Below are 16891 nucleotides of genomic sequence, written 5' to 3'. Positions count from 1 at the left end.
ATTTCACTTGTGCTGATTAACTATAGGTTTGTAAGTGCTTGGTGGTGGCACTGCTCTCACCACCCTGCACTGTCATAAGCCTTGTAGGAAGGACTGAGGCCTAAAACGATTTTTCAGCCTCAGTCACCACCTAGAGGCTTCTTTCCATTACCACACTTTAATGTGGTGACACTGAGCACACCTGTTAAATTACATAATATCTTTCCAGCAGTAAATTGTAAAACATTTGAATTACACGAGGAACATTGACAGTGGTGGTATAATTAATAGGAATTCTTCTATATGTTCTGCAAAATTGTGTCTAATCTATTTTTACATCTATTTTCACTCAAATGCTTTTGATGCACTTTTTCCAAATCAGTTATTGACCATGTGATTATTTTTTTTATTTTGGCTAGTAATATTAATGTATCCATGGATGCCACTAAATGTGGAGAAGCCACTCTTTTTCACAAATATATATTATATAATATATGATAATAATATATTTACTTCTTTTTTTTTTTTACAGCTCACCATTCCCCATAGTTATAACCAAACTGCATACGTTCAGTTACCTTGCGAGGCAGTTACTATACCTCTATTTTGATATGGCCTTTACTTATCACACCACATAACTAACATAAATGTTACATTAAGACAAGTATCGCACCCACAAATTTGGCTACACTTCTATGGCAAGAGTGCTGAGACCCGGTAAAACAATACTGGACATCAAATTAAAGATGTTAGTGAAAGAAATCCTTGACCGACACGTTTTTTGTTTGTTTGTTTGTTTGTTTGTTTGTTTTTGTTTTTTCCATTAAATTTGACCGTTGCTGTAGTTCCTCCCTCAGCCGCAGTACCGTCCTCCCGCCACCGGGGGCGCTGCCCTGCCGGCTACAGCATCACTGGAGCCTCCGCTTCCGCTGGCTGGAAGGACTTGTGTGGCAGATTCGACAGAAATTTCTACGTACGTAATGTAAAATTAGGCTCTAAATCCAAAATTAGGGATTATATGTAGTCGTATGATGCCTCAGATCCATCGGTAAATTAATATTCTTTTGTTATTGAGACGCTGTAGAGATGGATGGACAAAAAGCAGGTAAGAAGTTTCGCTAGCTTCAACTCGAATATGTTTGTCGGGGCTTCATCTTAGTTTGGGCCAAATCAAAATAAACAGCTTAACCTAGTCCAAAACGTGCGCCTGCTCTTATTTTCAGCGTGTTTTATTTTCTATCCGTGCTGAAAGTACTTTTTTTTCAGACATTTTGTTTTGCATTTAAGGCACAATTAGTTTACAGAGAGTGCTCTGTCACAGTGCAGGTGTTCGGAGGCTTTGACGTGTTTGCAGAAGGCACAACTACTGATTGTTAGACCTCAAGTTCAGTGATGTAGCCCTGGGCGTTACATTTTAAATGAAGAAAGTTTTGAGACAGCATCAAATACTCTGGACAAAGACAGACTGTTGGCCTTATTTCAAGTGAAAATACATCACCGGACGCCCAAATTTATCCCTGGGTTATAGTTCAATGGGTTCTTCCTACAAAAGAAAAAAAAAAAAAAAAAAAAAGAGAGAGAGAAAGAAAAACAGAAAACTAAGTCACTATTTATTCTGTATATAATCAGTTGTGGGTATGACTCCATTTATTGTTAAATGTAATGGTTTGTGTCTAGAGAACTAACATGAACAAGACTGCTGGCTGCCACTGCTACTAGGAGCAGTGGTGAATAATAATATTTTAACAAGCCCAAACAGCCTGTTCTATTAGAAGTAGATTGTAAAACACTAGAGACCAAATTGATAGTTGAACTTGAACTGCATGGTATGGTAAAAAAAATCCTATTGCAAGTATTTTGACAGATATTGCAGTTGCAGTATAATTCACTATTAGTAGGAATGATCATCAGCTATTTGGATATTGCACTTGGCCACATAGTGATTATATTTTGATTAATTGTGCAGCCCCAGTGTGAACAATTTCAACTTAGACATCTATAGAGACAAACAAACTAAAAAACATAATATGATGTGTTTTACAAAAATTTAATGTAATGCCCTCCTTGGTTTGCACTTTATGTTTCTTTTAAGAGTAATTTTAGGCAGATTAAGATTGTCCTGTACTGACACAATTCAAAACAGTTTTCATTAATTTGTCTGTCAAAAAAAGACCATTTTAGGAGAGGTGTTGTAGATAGATGAAAGGTGGAGGAATGTTATCAGGATGAGGAAATGGGCTGTAATTACTCCAAATAACAAAATTAGCTCCACTGTTTTGAAGCAGGAAAATGACGTTAATCTCTCTCATTCTCTTTTAAATTATTCTGTTTGTTTTCCTCCCTCTGTTTCTTGATCTGTGACATTTTTTCTCCCCGTCTCTCCAGCTATTTCTGTGTATATGTGTCGGCTGTGCAACCTCTTCTCACCCAGTCGCTCTCTGCTGCTGGCCCATTGCTCCCAGGAGCACCCACAGCAGGAGCCTCCTGATGACATCATCATTGCGCTGCAGCCCCTTGTAGGAGAACCTGTGGAGACACTGGCAGGTCAGATTAGTTTGTCACTGCCAGAATTACTACAGAATACTACTACAGAATCATGTAAAACAAATATATAGACCTAATTATAATCATCATCACTGTATTTCATATTCTGTGATGAATTGGACATGATTATCAGTCCAGGAATATTCTGTGTTGGACTCAAGCTTCAATGAAATTCTTCAGGGATCGCAACACCATATTAATCCTATTTATGAATCAGCATTGTACAAGGTTACTTAAAAGAAAATTGAAATTCCTTTGTCAGTCTATTTTTGGATTACAATGGAGTTCTATGATACAACTCATCAACTTGGGTTTAAGAACCTCATTGTTAATTCTGGTCTCCTAAAGGGCTTTGTTAATTAGAAGAAAAAGATGGGGAAAAAAGACAGCATTATCTTCTTATCTTTTCTGTTGTTTCATTGGCCCACAGAGAACCCAGTGAAGCGAAAACGAGGACGACCGAAAGGGTCTACGAAGAAGACGCGTACGAATTTGACAGAGGGCAAGGCTGACTCCACCCATTCTGCACAGAATAATGTTCAAAGAGAAAAAGAAGGGAAGAGGGAGGAAGGTGACAGACAGTGTAACTCGATAGAAGGTAGTACTGTTGCCATTTATATGTATCCTATAATTCTTTCTTTTTCATGCAAGAGGATGGGATAAATCCCTGTTGTTGAGGGTATTATTGTGAATATCAACTTAATGACTTACTGATCAGTGTTTTGGGCAGCTGACTTTTGCTTGGTTGATAACTTAACTTCTCTTAATAGTCACTAAATTGTTGTATAGACATTTAAGTTTTGTGTTAATTTGGTTTTCTTAGTTATTTTTGTAAAAAATGCAACACAAACTGTGTTTCCTGCACTCAACAGTCTGACTTTTTTTTGTTTGTTTGTTTTCTTCTGCTAGGAGAGGCTCATGAGGGGATGGGATTGGGGCTGGAATGTAGAGTCTGTCATCGCACATTTAGCAACAGGAGACAGATCCTCAAGCACATCTGCCTGAGGGAAGAGGAAGAGGAGGATGACGAAGAGGAGAATGGTGAGTAGTGAAATGAACCAACAGTAGAAAAGTTAAAGAAAAGTACCAAAGAGGCATTCAAAGAGCAGTAAGTTGGGGTGATCTGAGGGAGCATGCTGGGAATTATCTGTACTATAATTAAAGATTATTAAATACCACAACGTTTTGAAAAGGTTCGGGAGTATATCATTTACATACATTTATTGTACTTTGCAATTCAGGTGATTCTGATTAATAGACGTAATCGTTTTAGGGAGCATCTGTGGAGGAGCAGGAGTTGAGGGTTCTGGGGGTTCAGATCCTGGGGGAGCAGATCCAAACCAGATACAACAAAACTCTGCAAAACCAGGACTCCTGAGAGAAAAGGGTATGTCTAAAGCTCAGGATGTGGTTTCTTCAAATTCATTCTTAACCAGTGTTACTCTCTCTGATCAGAGCCCTCTTGAATTTGTTTCAGTGAGATCAGGTGTAGTTTTTGTGATCCTTTCTTGTTCTCTGCTTGTAGACGTTGGCAGCTTAAGACCCCCAAGAACAAACCGAAGCCGTATCTCCAAAGAAGGAGGCCTAGCAGCAGGAAACAAAAAGTCAGTCATCAGTGTTGTTCTGACAGAAGATGAAACACTTCCAGGTTAGATTTATAGAGCTTTTTGTTTTTGTGCTAGTTTTTGGATTTTGCCTGCTGTAGAAAAACATCTATAAGTCAGACGTATTACCATTAATTCAACAGGTGTCTCTAAAATGGTTCCAATAGAAGACATTACACCGGAAACTGAGTCTGCAGCCATCCAAACTCAGCCACAGGTAAGCAAAGGATTATATAGGAAAACAAAAGGTTAATTCACCCAACTTTTAGAATATATTTTCTCCCTTTTCCACAAGTAGTATTTAGCCTAGCAGATGGAATGGGAGATATCTCTGAGATTTATACCTCCATCCCAGTATAATCATGTGTAAAATTTCATTTATAGTGTTCAAAAGACTGAAAATTTATATTAAGCGCCATCTCTTTTTTCTGAAACAGTTCTTTTTTCCGAAACAGTTCTTTTTTCCGAAACAGTGTCCCAGGTACTCAGGATTGTGTAAAGACCTTTTTATGAGCAATTAATATGGAAACTTCTTTCTACTAAAAACATAATCTCATAAACAAACAGCAGCTTGTTGTGTAGTCATCACTGACTCTTGTATTAATTACAAAAGGATGCCGCCTCAAAAGCAAGATAATTATACTGTTTCTAAAATAGACATTATTTTAGGATTTCAGCATTTTAAATGTATTTCAAATGTGAGGATTCTGTGATAAGATGTTGCAGTGTGTGTTATATATATATTACTAACATTTATTTCATTTGAATTTATCTGTGAATCACAATATTATATGCATGTATTTAGTGATTTTTTCTGATCTCTCAGCAGTCTGCCATCTTTCAAAGTCATTCAAAAGACCTTACAAGTGACACCACTGTCTATGAAGGTACCCCTAAAACAGATCAGGAGCCAAGGTAATCTAATGGAAAATGTCCATATTTCCTCTAATTCTTTGAATGTCACAATAATGAATTACCAGTAAGGTTGATTCAGAAAATCTGAGAGCTGACTTACCAACTGCATGCACAAATGACGTTGTAAAGGTCCTGCTGATTTCCTGTCTCAAGATCCGTTTGTTTTCTATCCTACTGTAGTGCCCCAACCTCCACAACAACAGCAACTGCAGCAGCCAGCAGAGGCTTCCAAGAATATTCTATCAAGCAAGATGCTGCCAAGTACTGTCTGAATGTTTTTTTTAAATAAAATGTATGAACAGTGATTTTATTTTATAGAGGGTCAAGTAGTTTGCCAGTAGTGTAGCTGAATGCTTCTGTCTAAACTACAAGTTACAAACAAGGTTTTAATGTAACAATCTAACAAAGAGATGTTTGGTTTCTTTTCTCTGTTTTCTGAGAAGTTAAGATGTGTTTCAATTTTGGTAATGTAGTATCTGCACAGTCTAGAGCCAGCCAAAGAAGGTCATTATTTCATTAGCAACATAAAAAACAACCTTCACCAGAACAATAGCAATTACAATGATGTTGGTCAACTGGAAATTGTAATTATTGTCGCTCTCTGTCTCCCAGTTTACTTCAGAGCCAGCTGAAGATCTTTGCCTGTGAATTCTGTAATAAGATCTTTAAATTCAGACACTCACTGGTTGCCCACCTCAGGACACACACCCAAGAGAAACCATTCCAGTGTCCTCACTGCAACTACGCATCAGCCATCAAAGGTAAATCCAGGCTTACAAGAGAAACTGTTCTTGAGTCCAGACAGAAATTTCAGCTTGAAAATTATATATAAGACTGAATCAAATTGCTTCAGTTGCTATGAATTTATTAGTGTTTCTGTCTTTGCCATGATGAGATCAGTATGAATTTAAAGTGCTGACCACAGACATGAAACAGATGGGACTAGGGTTAGAGTTAGGGTTATGTTGGTTCTCAGGTTATATGTCTCAGTTCTATGTGTGTCTTTTAACCAGTTTATTTCACTGTTCCTTTAAGCCTGGATAAGTCCTTATTGTTATCCATGAGGAAGTTTGGTAATATAGTTAGAAACAGGCAGCTAAAAATTACCCTATTTGTAAAACATACAGCAGACCAGGCTAACATAAATGCTAAAATTAGAAAATGTGCAGTTACCAACTATTTTAAATTTCCAGAAAGGCTGCTTACTTTCTCTCTTGCTTACTTTCTTAATTTTCCCTTCAAAGCGAACCTGAATGTTCACCTGAGGAAGCACACAGGAGAGAAGTTCAGCTGTCAGCACTGTCCTTTCACCTGCCTTAGCCCAGGACACCTCAAGGTGTTGTTATTACTTTATTACTGCTCATTGATATAATTAGTAGCACTTTCATAATCTTAATACAATTTTTATTAACATGCAAGCTCCATGATATAATGTAAACACATGGTTAGATTGTTATCACTTCCTCATACAATACAATACAATAGTCCACTAAGTTTTAGGGTAAATGTCAACATGACTATCAGTGGATTTATTTTTCTGCATGTGATTTGTTTTGGTTGTAGCTGTGTTTTTGTTTTTTGTTCATTGTTCATTTTGTTTTAACGTCCAGACTGATTAATTTTCAGGATGAAGCTGCAGTGTATTTTTCTGGTAACAACAGCACTTCTGTGTTTTTGCTGATGCAGGTCCACATAGAGCGAGTCCATATGAAGGTGAAGCAGCACTGCAGCTTCTGTGAGAAAAAATACTCAGATGTAAAGAACTTGCTGAAACACATGGAGAAGCGACACAACCTGAAAGACCCTGCTGTCCAGCAGAGTTACCAGCAACTCAGGTTTGGACGCCATTATTACCTTCATATCTACATGTTTAACCCCCACAGCCACCTGACACACCTGCCCTTCTAATCTGTTTCTCTTGTCCAGGTTAAAGACTCGTCAGGGCCTCAGACAGCTCCTCTATCACTGTCCCACCTGTAACCGACGCTTTAAGAACCAGCTCGAGCGGGAGCGCCACCTGTTGGTCCATGGGCCCCAACGTCCCTTTGCCTGCCTCCTTTGTGACCACGCTGCAACTAAGATGGCTGCCCTTGCTGCTCACGTCAGGAAGCACCTCTTCCTGTATGTGTGCTGCGCGTGTGACGGGAAGTTTGTCAGCTCTCAGAGGCTGAAGAGTCACTTGAATGAGTCTCATGCCGAACTGGAGCAGGAGCTGGCCTTCATGGACTCTATCAACAACAGCTACTATCTGATGCAGCCTGAAGGAGGCATGTGGGAGGATGAGGAGAGGGAATATACTGAGGATAGAGGGATGAAGGAAGGGTGCAGGATAGAACAAGAGGGTGAAGGTGAAAGGAAGAGAGAGGAGGCAGGAAGAAGTGATGTAGGAGGGGAGGAGTGGCGAGATGGGGAAGGGCAGCAGTTAGAAGTAGCAGCGAATGAAGAGAAAGAACAAGATAAGTCTCCGGTTGAAGAAGTGCAGGTGATAGAAGGAGTGACTGTAAAAGATGGAGATTTTGAAAACGGAGATGCACAACAAGGTTCTAAACAGGTTATTTCCACTGAAACCACAACTCCCCCTGACAGAGGGGATGAAGTAACAGCTGGAGAAAAGGACAACACAGAGGACTCATGCATGCCTGCAGGTGGCAATACGCGGACTTTATCACCAGAGAGCATTCAAACTGCTTTCTTGGAGGGCAGAACTCAAGAAAATAGACTCCCAGATGATAAGACAACACCTGCAGCCAAATACACAAAGACATCTTTATCACCAGGAGAGACAGACTTGTGTGATTTGAGTATAAACAGACATTTGTCCTCAGAACCTCCGGGGGAAGATGGACAAACTCTACATTCACAAATGGTAAATTAATTCCAGGTACTTGATAAGGACAATAATATGAGGACAGAGCTAGGACTGCAGCTAATGATTATTTTTATAAATGATCGATGGTAAGGCATGCAGTTCTGGAGGAAATTGTTGACATTTGAACTCAACAGTCAAACAAGTACACCTCTCCCTTCAGTGGTCCTTCAGAAAATTGATGCTGCATTCCATTTAGCTCGGACGTGGGAATGTTGAGCTGAGACAAAAAGTACAATACAAAAGTACAAAATGCCAGAAAACAAAGATTTTCAATGAAAAACTTTGTTGTTTGTAACTCTGTATTTTGTGCGTATAAACACTATATGCCCACAGATAGAAGCTGGACAGTACTGTGTACAACAGATGTAATGAGACGGTAGAGAAGTGCTCCTAAACAGTACATTACTGCAGCGTTTGTTACTGTTGATGCACAGAGCAGACATCTTTGATTTTGATGTCAGGGTTGGTGAGGTTCTTTCAAATTTCTGAAGTTGGAAATCCAATTTCAGGGGACATTGCACAATGCAGTGCACAATTACCGTCCCTCTTCTAGTCTCCCCTCCCGCTCCCCTTCCATGTTTCCTGTGCAAAAGCACAAACACAACCTGTTGCTGAAATAGTGTTGTGTAGCTCGATCTGAGAAACTTTTAATTTCCCATTTGCAGAGCTAAGGCTGCGTAGAGACACCAGATTTTTCACAGAATTTGACAAAAAGTGTATAATATTAGAATCACATTCCCCACCTTTATTCAATTAGCATATTAAAAACATGGGTTAACAACAGTTACAAATGCCTATCACTATTTTTCGAGATGATGTCATTAAGTGTCATATTTTGCCCAACCAACAAATCCCAAAGATATTTTGTTTAATATAGTGTTTAGACAAAATACTTGCAGATTTATTTTCGGTCAGTTGATTAATGAATTTATCAACTAATTGTTGCACTTTAATCTCAGGTCTAAATTCTTCAACAAACATTTGACACACTTACTAAACATTAGTGGCTATATTTATTAATGTAAACACAGATAACACATATGTTTATCTTCCTGCAGGTTAAATCATTGGTTACTCCTGATACTTTCTTGACTCTATTATATTAGAAATGCTATCATTGAAGTTATTTAATTACCTGAGTAAGTGAGTACCTATGGCTTGTTAATTAATTTGTGTCTGAGATACATAACTAATAGATGAATTCTACTTCTAATCATCTTTTTATCTCTTCCCGAGTTCGACAGTCTGACCTGTTCTCTGTTTTCTGCTGGTAGGTGTCGGAGGTTCCTCATCAGGGTGCGTTCCAGCAGGTGTTCTCATCTCTTCAGAAAACTCGCCTTAATATGGAGTCTTTCCAGCGGCTCAGGAAAATCTACGGAGACCTGGAATGTCAGTACTGTGGTGAGATGATGAGTTTGTATTACATCTAATTATTTATTACTTGGCCTTTCCCCTGTCTGGCTTGGGTTTTAATCGTGTTTGTCTTATGCACAGGTAAACTGTTCTGGTACAAAGTCCACTATAACGTCCATGTACGCACACACACCAAGGAGCACTTGCATTACTGTTCAAAGTGTAGCTACTCTTCCATCACCAAGAGCTCTTTAAAGCGGCATCAGATCCAGAAACACAGCGGCCTGCTGCTTCTGTGTTCCACTCCTGGCTGTAAATACACCACACCTGACAAATACAAGCTTCAAGCACATTTGAAGACACACCAGGACCAGGTAACAAGTCCTCTCCTGACTGGAAAAATAACTCCTTCAACACACTGACTCTTGGTTTCTCTTCGTAACGTGTTGGATGTCCTTGTCTCACTGTTGTTTACAGGGGAAGAGTGTGACCTGTCCTGTCTGCCAGAGCAGCTATCCAGAACACAGACTGAGACACCACATCAAAACATCACACCCTGGTGAAGACACACAAATATATTTACGGACACAGACAAAAAGCACACACTACCTGTGCTTGCTTGTTTGTCCTCTAAAAACAATTTCAGACCCGTACTTTAAAATAACTGATTTGCAGCCCCACTAAGGCTGGAGATATACTTGCTGTACCATGCGTTTTGCGTTCGCGTATGCGTAGCGTTAATTTCTGAGGACGCGCACAACCATCGCTCCAAATGGACGAAGGATACGCGAGGCAGCCATGAATCGTAGCGATCCGTAGGGGTGTGTATGCGAACGCGTAGTTAAAAGCAAGTATATCTCCAGCATAAGGTTTGCCAAAGCTTCATGGGGGGTCACAAGGCCTTCTTGATTTTAAGGGGTGTAAGAAAACTATGTTACAAATATATTTGTTAAAACAATATACAGTATTTCACTATATCAACTATCATGTTTGCCAGTTTATTTCCTCACTCTGAGACATATCTGACGTAGCCTGTTACCACTGTTAACCTTGAATGAATTGTGGATTCCTCTGTTTGAACATTGTTGGAAGCATTTTGGGCAATATAAGCATACAGCTCAAGTTGTTTTGGTGAAAGCATTCTTATAGCTTTCTTCTTGTGGATTTCCAAGGTTGAGATTTAATTTTGTGTGTTTGCATTTATGTGTTGGACAGACACTGTACCTATGCAGGGTAAAGGACTGATGGTGCAGCGTGCAGAGAAGTGCCCTTACTGTGACTCCTACTTCCTAAAGAAGAGCAGTGACTTTCAGCGGCACATCTGGGCCCACCAAGGTGTGATATTCCTCTACCTTTAACACAAACACACACACACACACACACAGTGGAGTGTGTGGAAACACATCTGGGCCCATCAGTGTCCATGAACATTATTTCACTGCTTGATTACCGTGTGATCTGAGCTTCCATCTGTCTCTCCTCCTCCTGGCTGTCCTCCAGAAGGACGGACCAGACTGAAAACACACTGCAGACAGGCGTTGAAGGAAATCGGTGTGTTGATCAAGTTACTTGTGAAATAATGAGAACATAAACAAACAAAAATCATCCATGTGTATGCTGCTGGCATTGCCTCAAAGATCAAAAAATAAGAAATCTGGCAATGAAGATTGGCAGAAGTTGCATAAAAGTTAGAAGACATGTGCTTTCTTTCACTTTTAAGGACATTTTTCCTTTGCAACTCTCACTGTGTAACTTTTACTCTGGTATATGTTTGTTTCTCTGGAAATCTAATGAGTAATGAGACTGCTGAAATCTGCACAGCCGATAAATACATGGTTGTTCAGCTGAGATGGTTTAATACATAAGCTTGTGTACATGTGCTGTAATGTCAGGCCTACTTTTCTTCCTCTCAGTCCCTGCTTTACCCCTGGCTTACCTTGATTAACTATTTACCTTGAAGTTACTTCCATGATGAATTTTTAACATGTTGTCGCTGCCACATGTGGTTAGTCTTTTGTATTTGCCGAACTGCTGGTGATGTTTTTAAGTGTGTGTTTGTATGCATGTGTGTCCATGTGTGCAGGTTTGAAGCCGTACGTCTGCAGCCTGTGTGACTATGCAGGCCGCAGCAGGAGTAACTTGAAGACTCATATGAACCGACACAACACAGAGAGACGACACCTCTGTGATCTGTGTGGTAAAAAGTTCAAATCTAAAGTCACACTGAAAAGCCACAGACTGAGCCACACAGATGAAGGTACCTCCTCAATCATGATGTTTTTTTAAATACAATTCATCACTGCTAGATTGCCTAAATTTGAAGAAGTGCAAAGCAATGATGAATATAAAAGCAATTATTTTGTTTGTTCAGGAAAACGGTTTCAGTGTTCGGAGTGCGACTTCACATCTGTCTCTAAACCTTCCCTGCTCAGACACATGGAGCAACACGCTGAGTTTAAGGTGCGAATGCTGTAATTATTCTAATCTAATTATTTATTATAAATATTGGTATTATTTTTTTTAGTTGTAGACAGATGCTACAGGTGTGACCCAGCAGTATTGTTTTACTTTTTTCACATTATGGATGATTAAGTCTGACTTATAATTCACATAGTTAGGATGTTATAATCAGAATATATAATTCGACAACTGTAAGTTTAATTTGAAATGCGTTGCCACATTCTCAACTGAAATCAAAGAACAATACAAACGGGTCATGAACTTGACCTAAGCACTAACCATGATCAGTTATTTATTTTGACAAAATGATTGACAGGCTGTTTAGAGAAATCAATTAATAATTCAAATGCAGTCTTGTCTTACAGAGAGTTTATTTGCATTAGCTTTTTGTGTTTGTTTTTGTCTATGTAGCCATTCCGCTGTGCCCACTGCCACTATTCCTGCAACATCGCTGGTCCCCTGAAGCGACACTACAACATGAAACACCCAGATCAGAAATACCACAATGCTGGACCTGGACCGCCAAACCCAGATTCTCTAAAACAGCAAGGTCTGATCTCTGCTCTCACACTGCCAAAACTCTCATGTTCTGCATAATTACTATAAAATTGCTCTCATTAATCACATGTTTTGCACATGTAAGTGTAGTAACTGACAGGTAATTTTAGAAATGTGGGGTTTGTGTTTTTTGATAAAATAACACAGTTTTTGTGTGTCTGTGTTTAGGTGGTATGAAGTGTCCTGAATGTGAGTTTGTTTATGGCACCAAGTGGGAGCTGAACCGCCACCTGAAGAGCAAACACAGTCTGAAAGTAGTGGAAGGCACCTGGGAGGTAAACAGTGCACACATACATAGACTAGATACAGTAAAAATAAGGCATTGGGTTATTTGTAGCCACACTAGTTCTAGGGAAGTAATGTCTGGCTTTCCGTCGGTCCACCACTTTGGTCCAGACTGAAATATCTAAACAGCTATCTGGTGGGTTGCCATGAAATTTTGTGCAGACATTCATTGTCCTCAGATGATACATTCTAGTGATCCTGTGACTTTTCCATGTAGTGCCACCATCGGGTCAAAGTTTTTCACTTATTCCATTAAATGTTTCCATTCGGGTTGATGGATTGGTACAAAACTGGACATTCAGGGTTCCCGAATAATTAATTGTAACACTTTGGTGAGTTTAATTTTGTCCAGTACTTTGATATATGACCAAAACAAAGGACATTCCCATCATTCTCAGATGTACTTTGTGTTTAGTGCCAAATAGCTGCTGCAACCATGTGAACCTGCTAAACTGAGATGGCAAACACGATAAACATTATACCTGTTAAAGATCGACATAATAGCATTATTACTGTGAGTGTGTTAGCATGCCAACATTAGCATTAAATGCACAATTTGTAAAAATTCTACTGTGAGGGGTCTCTCACATTAAAACAATAACAAGTGGCATAGTTTACTGATGTTGTGAGCACTAGATCATGGGAGTTTTGGTCTTTGGTGGTAAACAACCACCATAGCTGATGAAAATCTATCTGACATGACTCGAGCAGAATCATGTTCACAGACAAGGTAATATTACATTAATTTTATTCACATTACATTTAGTCATTTTCGGCATCATCCTTCATCGCTCTCTGATGTATCCAGTGTATCCTGTGTTTTGCCAGAGGTTATAGCAACTAGCAACTAGTAGGAAACGCTCCATTATCTTGAACAAATTCTGGATTTCCCTGGGTTTGACCATTGCTGGGAGCATTTGGGATAATGTAAATACACAACCCAGCAAAAATATATAAAATAGATCTAGCATTTTGAGCAGTTTTGTACTGAAAATTAAAATGTTACATATTATAGCTTTAAGCTCACAGTACTGCTGGGTCAAAGTACAGCCACACATAGCTCATGTTTCTGTCCCAATCTCATCATTAAAAATATATTTCTGATTTAGGAGCTTAAAAACTGCTGTCAAAATATAATTTTATATGATATATTTGTATTTATGTAGTTATCAATGCCAGAATTCTATGGATAATACAACCTTATGACATGTGTATAATTATCCAGGTGGGTGAGGCAGTAGAAGCCCACTATATTCCTGTGGAAGATGAAGAGCAGCTGACAGAAGCGCCTGTAGCAGCCCTGCAGGACAACGGTAAAAAACAGCAAAACAGATAAACATTCAGTGGATAACTAACCTAGACAAACTGACAGACACCGTTTTTACGTTTTTTGTCTACAGATAATTAAGTGAAAAGCAGCTCATGGCTCCTGTGCATCTATTCCTGTTTATGTTTATTATGTGCTTTAGCAAATGTACTTACTACAATACAATTAACGCGTGTCTTTTGTGTTCAGTTAATATCCAGCAGATCACTGAATTCAGTTCAGAGACTCATGACGCCGTCACCTCCATGGTTGCCATGGCTCCTGGTACTGTTACTGTCGTACAACAGGTAAACACATCACATCACTCTGGGGATCATGATCTGCTAGAACAAAATGTTTATGTTGAGTTGCGTCTGAAGTTGCAGGTGGCTGATGAGCAAGAAGTCGGTAACTGCGGCAACCAGCTGATGGTGGTGAACGCAGATGGGGATCTAACTGGTGACCAGGTGATGGTGGTGGAGGACGCGCATGGCCTGGAGGCTCTTACGGTCCTGACTCAGGGAGACAACACTCACCACTATATTGTCTATGTCCAGGAACACACTGTAGAAATCAACTAATGCTAGCATTTTAACATCAGACTGTTGATCAGTAAGTATCAGTAGATCAGTTTACAAAAGTGAAGTAACATCAAATATACCAGTAAGCAATAAAATCAGGATTTAGTGAATGTTTCCCTGTCATCATGAAATATTTCCTTCATCGGATGTATTTTTCAGTCATGTGGTTATTATGTGAACAATAAGTGCAATACTGGGCTATGTAATTATGTTTAGGTTTTGTACTTAAAGAGTATATTTAAATTAAATGTAAGTGTAAAATGTGTCCTGCACTGTTTGATACACTGGAGTGGCTTTATTTTCTAAAAAAAAAAAAAAAACTAATTTCAAAATTGTTACCTTGAGTTTGGTTGTTGCTCAGAATGCTTTATCATGAAAAAGTTTTGCTATCAAAAATTGTTAAACATTTGGTACAATTTATGGTACAATTATGACACTTTTGACATGTGTGACCATATAATATGAGGTACAATTTTTGCCATCAGAGGCTGTAGCTCTACCCCAGTCTCACTCAACAAAGGCATGCCTCAAGACTTTATGCTTGGACTCCTCCTCTTCACCATCTACTTACTCCCCCTTGGTCAGATCATCTGCCACCACAGTCTGAGTTTCTACTGTTATGCTGATGAAACTCAGCTGTATCTCAGCACCAAACCATCTATTTAACTCCCCCGACAGCCTCTTGTCATCTGCCTGCATTAAATAAAAACATGGGTGTCATCAGATGTACTCAAACTCAACCCTAACAAAATAAAGCTCATGGTTGTGACCCCCCAAGGCGCTGCTCTGGAAGGTTGGAGACCTCCTCCTCACCGTGGAGCGCTGTTCCATCTGCCATCCCCAGAAGTCTGCAACCTAGCTTTCATTCTGGACTCCAAATCCATCACCAAATCCGCTTTCTACCACCGTAATAACATCTCCAGACTCTGGTCATCACTCTCCAACTCCATGGCAGAAACTCTCGTTCATGTGGGGTACCCAGCAAGGCCCTTGACAGACTCCAGTATGTGCAGAACTCAGTCAGCCTCAATCAACTTCACTGATGTCTGGTTAAATCTCACATCAACTACAAAATCCTCTTCCTCACCCACAAGTCCCTCCATGGTTTCGCCCCCAAGTAGCTGTCTGACCTCTTCCACCCCTATACCCTGTCCCACAAGCTTCAGTGTGGCAGCCCCCATCCTCTGGAACTCTCTCTCTCTTCACACATCATCATCATTGTTCTTATTCTTCTTCTTATTATTATTACAACACAGAATATTTGCAATGTACCTCAATGTACCTCCTCTTATCTGGAAGGAATTTAAGAGTATAGCACAAAGACTGAGCACTTTGAATGAAAATTAAAGGGGAAAAAAGAAGCAATGCCTTGCATTATGATCTCAATATAGTGGTTTCTATACACTACACTAAAGACACTACAAAAAGTCTGAAAGAGGTAAGAGGAAATAAAGTCTTCACATCACAAAATAGAGACAAAAATACTTTTTGAGGTTTAAGAACATGTACCTTTTCATGCAAGATGTTGTTATGAATACAATATATTTACAAGTTGATGGTAAACAAATGTAATTTATACAATACATACAGTAAACCTGTTTAACACTAAGCCTACCACACTACAGTTTAAGTGCATTAGTATTTGTTCATGGTAAGTATACTCAGAAGAGTGAGACCTAAAAATTCATTTAGAAAAAAAAGTTGTATGTCTTGAATGGACGGGCCGTAGAGACAGGTGCTGACAAAGAATGAATGGAATTAAAGAAGCAAATAAACTCTTTTTCACAGCAGCCATATTGATAAGAAATAACAGGGTAAACAAGTGTTACTAATGATATTAATTAATTTCCCTCTCCATTTAGTGTAGCAGAGTCTTTCTAATGAGCCACCATGCACAGTAGCCATGACTCTGTTTGACCCGAATATAACGGAACCTTAATCAATATAACTGGCACCTTACGATTTCATGTCAAAATGGCTTAATCCAATGTGAGACAGATTAGGGAAGTCTTGGCAGCAGTAAGCAGGTCTATGCAGTAGTTCAGTCTGTCCACTAGGTGGCGGTGGCGCACTTTGTGATGTGTTTCCAACCGCCGACACAGAAGAAGAAGAAGAAAAAGAACCGGTGGGAAATTTGACAGTGCGCGAAAGATTGTTGTTCGCTGTTGATCCATGGTTAACTCCAAATAGTCAAACTTGACTGTGAATCTACTAATGTTTACACGAAATGGACCGATACGTGCTGGTTATATCCTTGTGCCAAATCGATGACGGCCTGGCGGAGGGTTATAAATGTGAGTTTTAATTCTCCATTGGTTTGGAGCATACTGTATAGTTAACCTAGCTACACTAACTTACTACTATGCTAACCGACCTCATATACACTGATAATGTCAACGTTGCTAAATGCAAGTTTAACACTAGTTAATCAGAGGTT

At 39.3% G+C, this 16891-nt stretch overlaps 2 protein-coding genes across 4 annotated transcripts in view; both read left to right on the top strand.

The window, feature by feature from the left end:
- The first annotated feature begins 882 nt into the window (after positions 1-882).
- Positions 883-14734, top strand: zfat (zinc finger and AT hook domain containing). Of its 3 annotated transcripts, none has more exons than XM_084726308.1 (24): positions 883-1084; positions 2365-2523; positions 2954-3121; positions 3433-3564; positions 3797-3910; positions 4049-4171; positions 4271-4344; positions 4954-5042; positions 5223-5303; positions 5655-5803; positions 6287-6378; positions 6729-6877; positions 6969-7908; positions 9186-9312; positions 9406-9638; positions 9742-9823; positions 10480-10599; positions 11348-11521; positions 11636-11724; positions 12136-12274; positions 12451-12557; positions 13793-13880; positions 14084-14181; positions 14260-14734. In XM_084726308.1, the coding sequence occupies exons 1-24, from the start codon at positions 1066-1068 to the stop codon at positions 14452-14454; spliced, it is 3741 nt and encodes a 1246-aa protein (XP_084582434.1). In that variant the 5' UTR covers positions 883-1065; the 3' UTR covers positions 14455-14734. The 3 variants fall into 3 exon arrangements, with proteins under 3 accessions (XP_084582434.1, XP_084582433.1, XP_084582432.1); XM_084726307.1 differs by having other exon boundaries at positions 884-1084; positions 4957-5042; positions 14254-14734; XM_084726306.1 differs by having other exon boundaries at positions 884-1084; positions 14254-14734.
- A 1839-nt stretch (positions 14735-16573) lies between these two features.
- mtbp (MDM2 binding protein) overlaps positions 16574-16891 on the top strand; it is a 37264-nt gene continuing 36946 nt past the window's right edge. Inside the window, exon 1 of the mRNA XM_084726305.1 lies at positions 16574-16748. Coding sequence (XP_084582431.1) covers positions 16682-16748 — 67 coding nt within the window. The 5' untranslated portion in view covers positions 16574-16681. The remainder of the gene's footprint in view (positions 16749-16891) is intronic.

Source organism: Lutjanus erythropterus, chromosome 9 (genome assembly GCF_056507025.1).
Source record: "Lutjanus erythropterus isolate fLutEry1 chromosome 9, fLutEry1.hap2, whole genome shotgun sequence".
NCBI lineage: Eukaryota > Metazoa > Chordata > Actinopteri > Lutjaniformes > Lutjanidae > Lutjanus > Lutjanus erythropterus.
The sequence above is the reverse complement of the archived record's forward strand: the minus strand, read 5'-3'. Positions and strand labels throughout refer to the sequence as shown.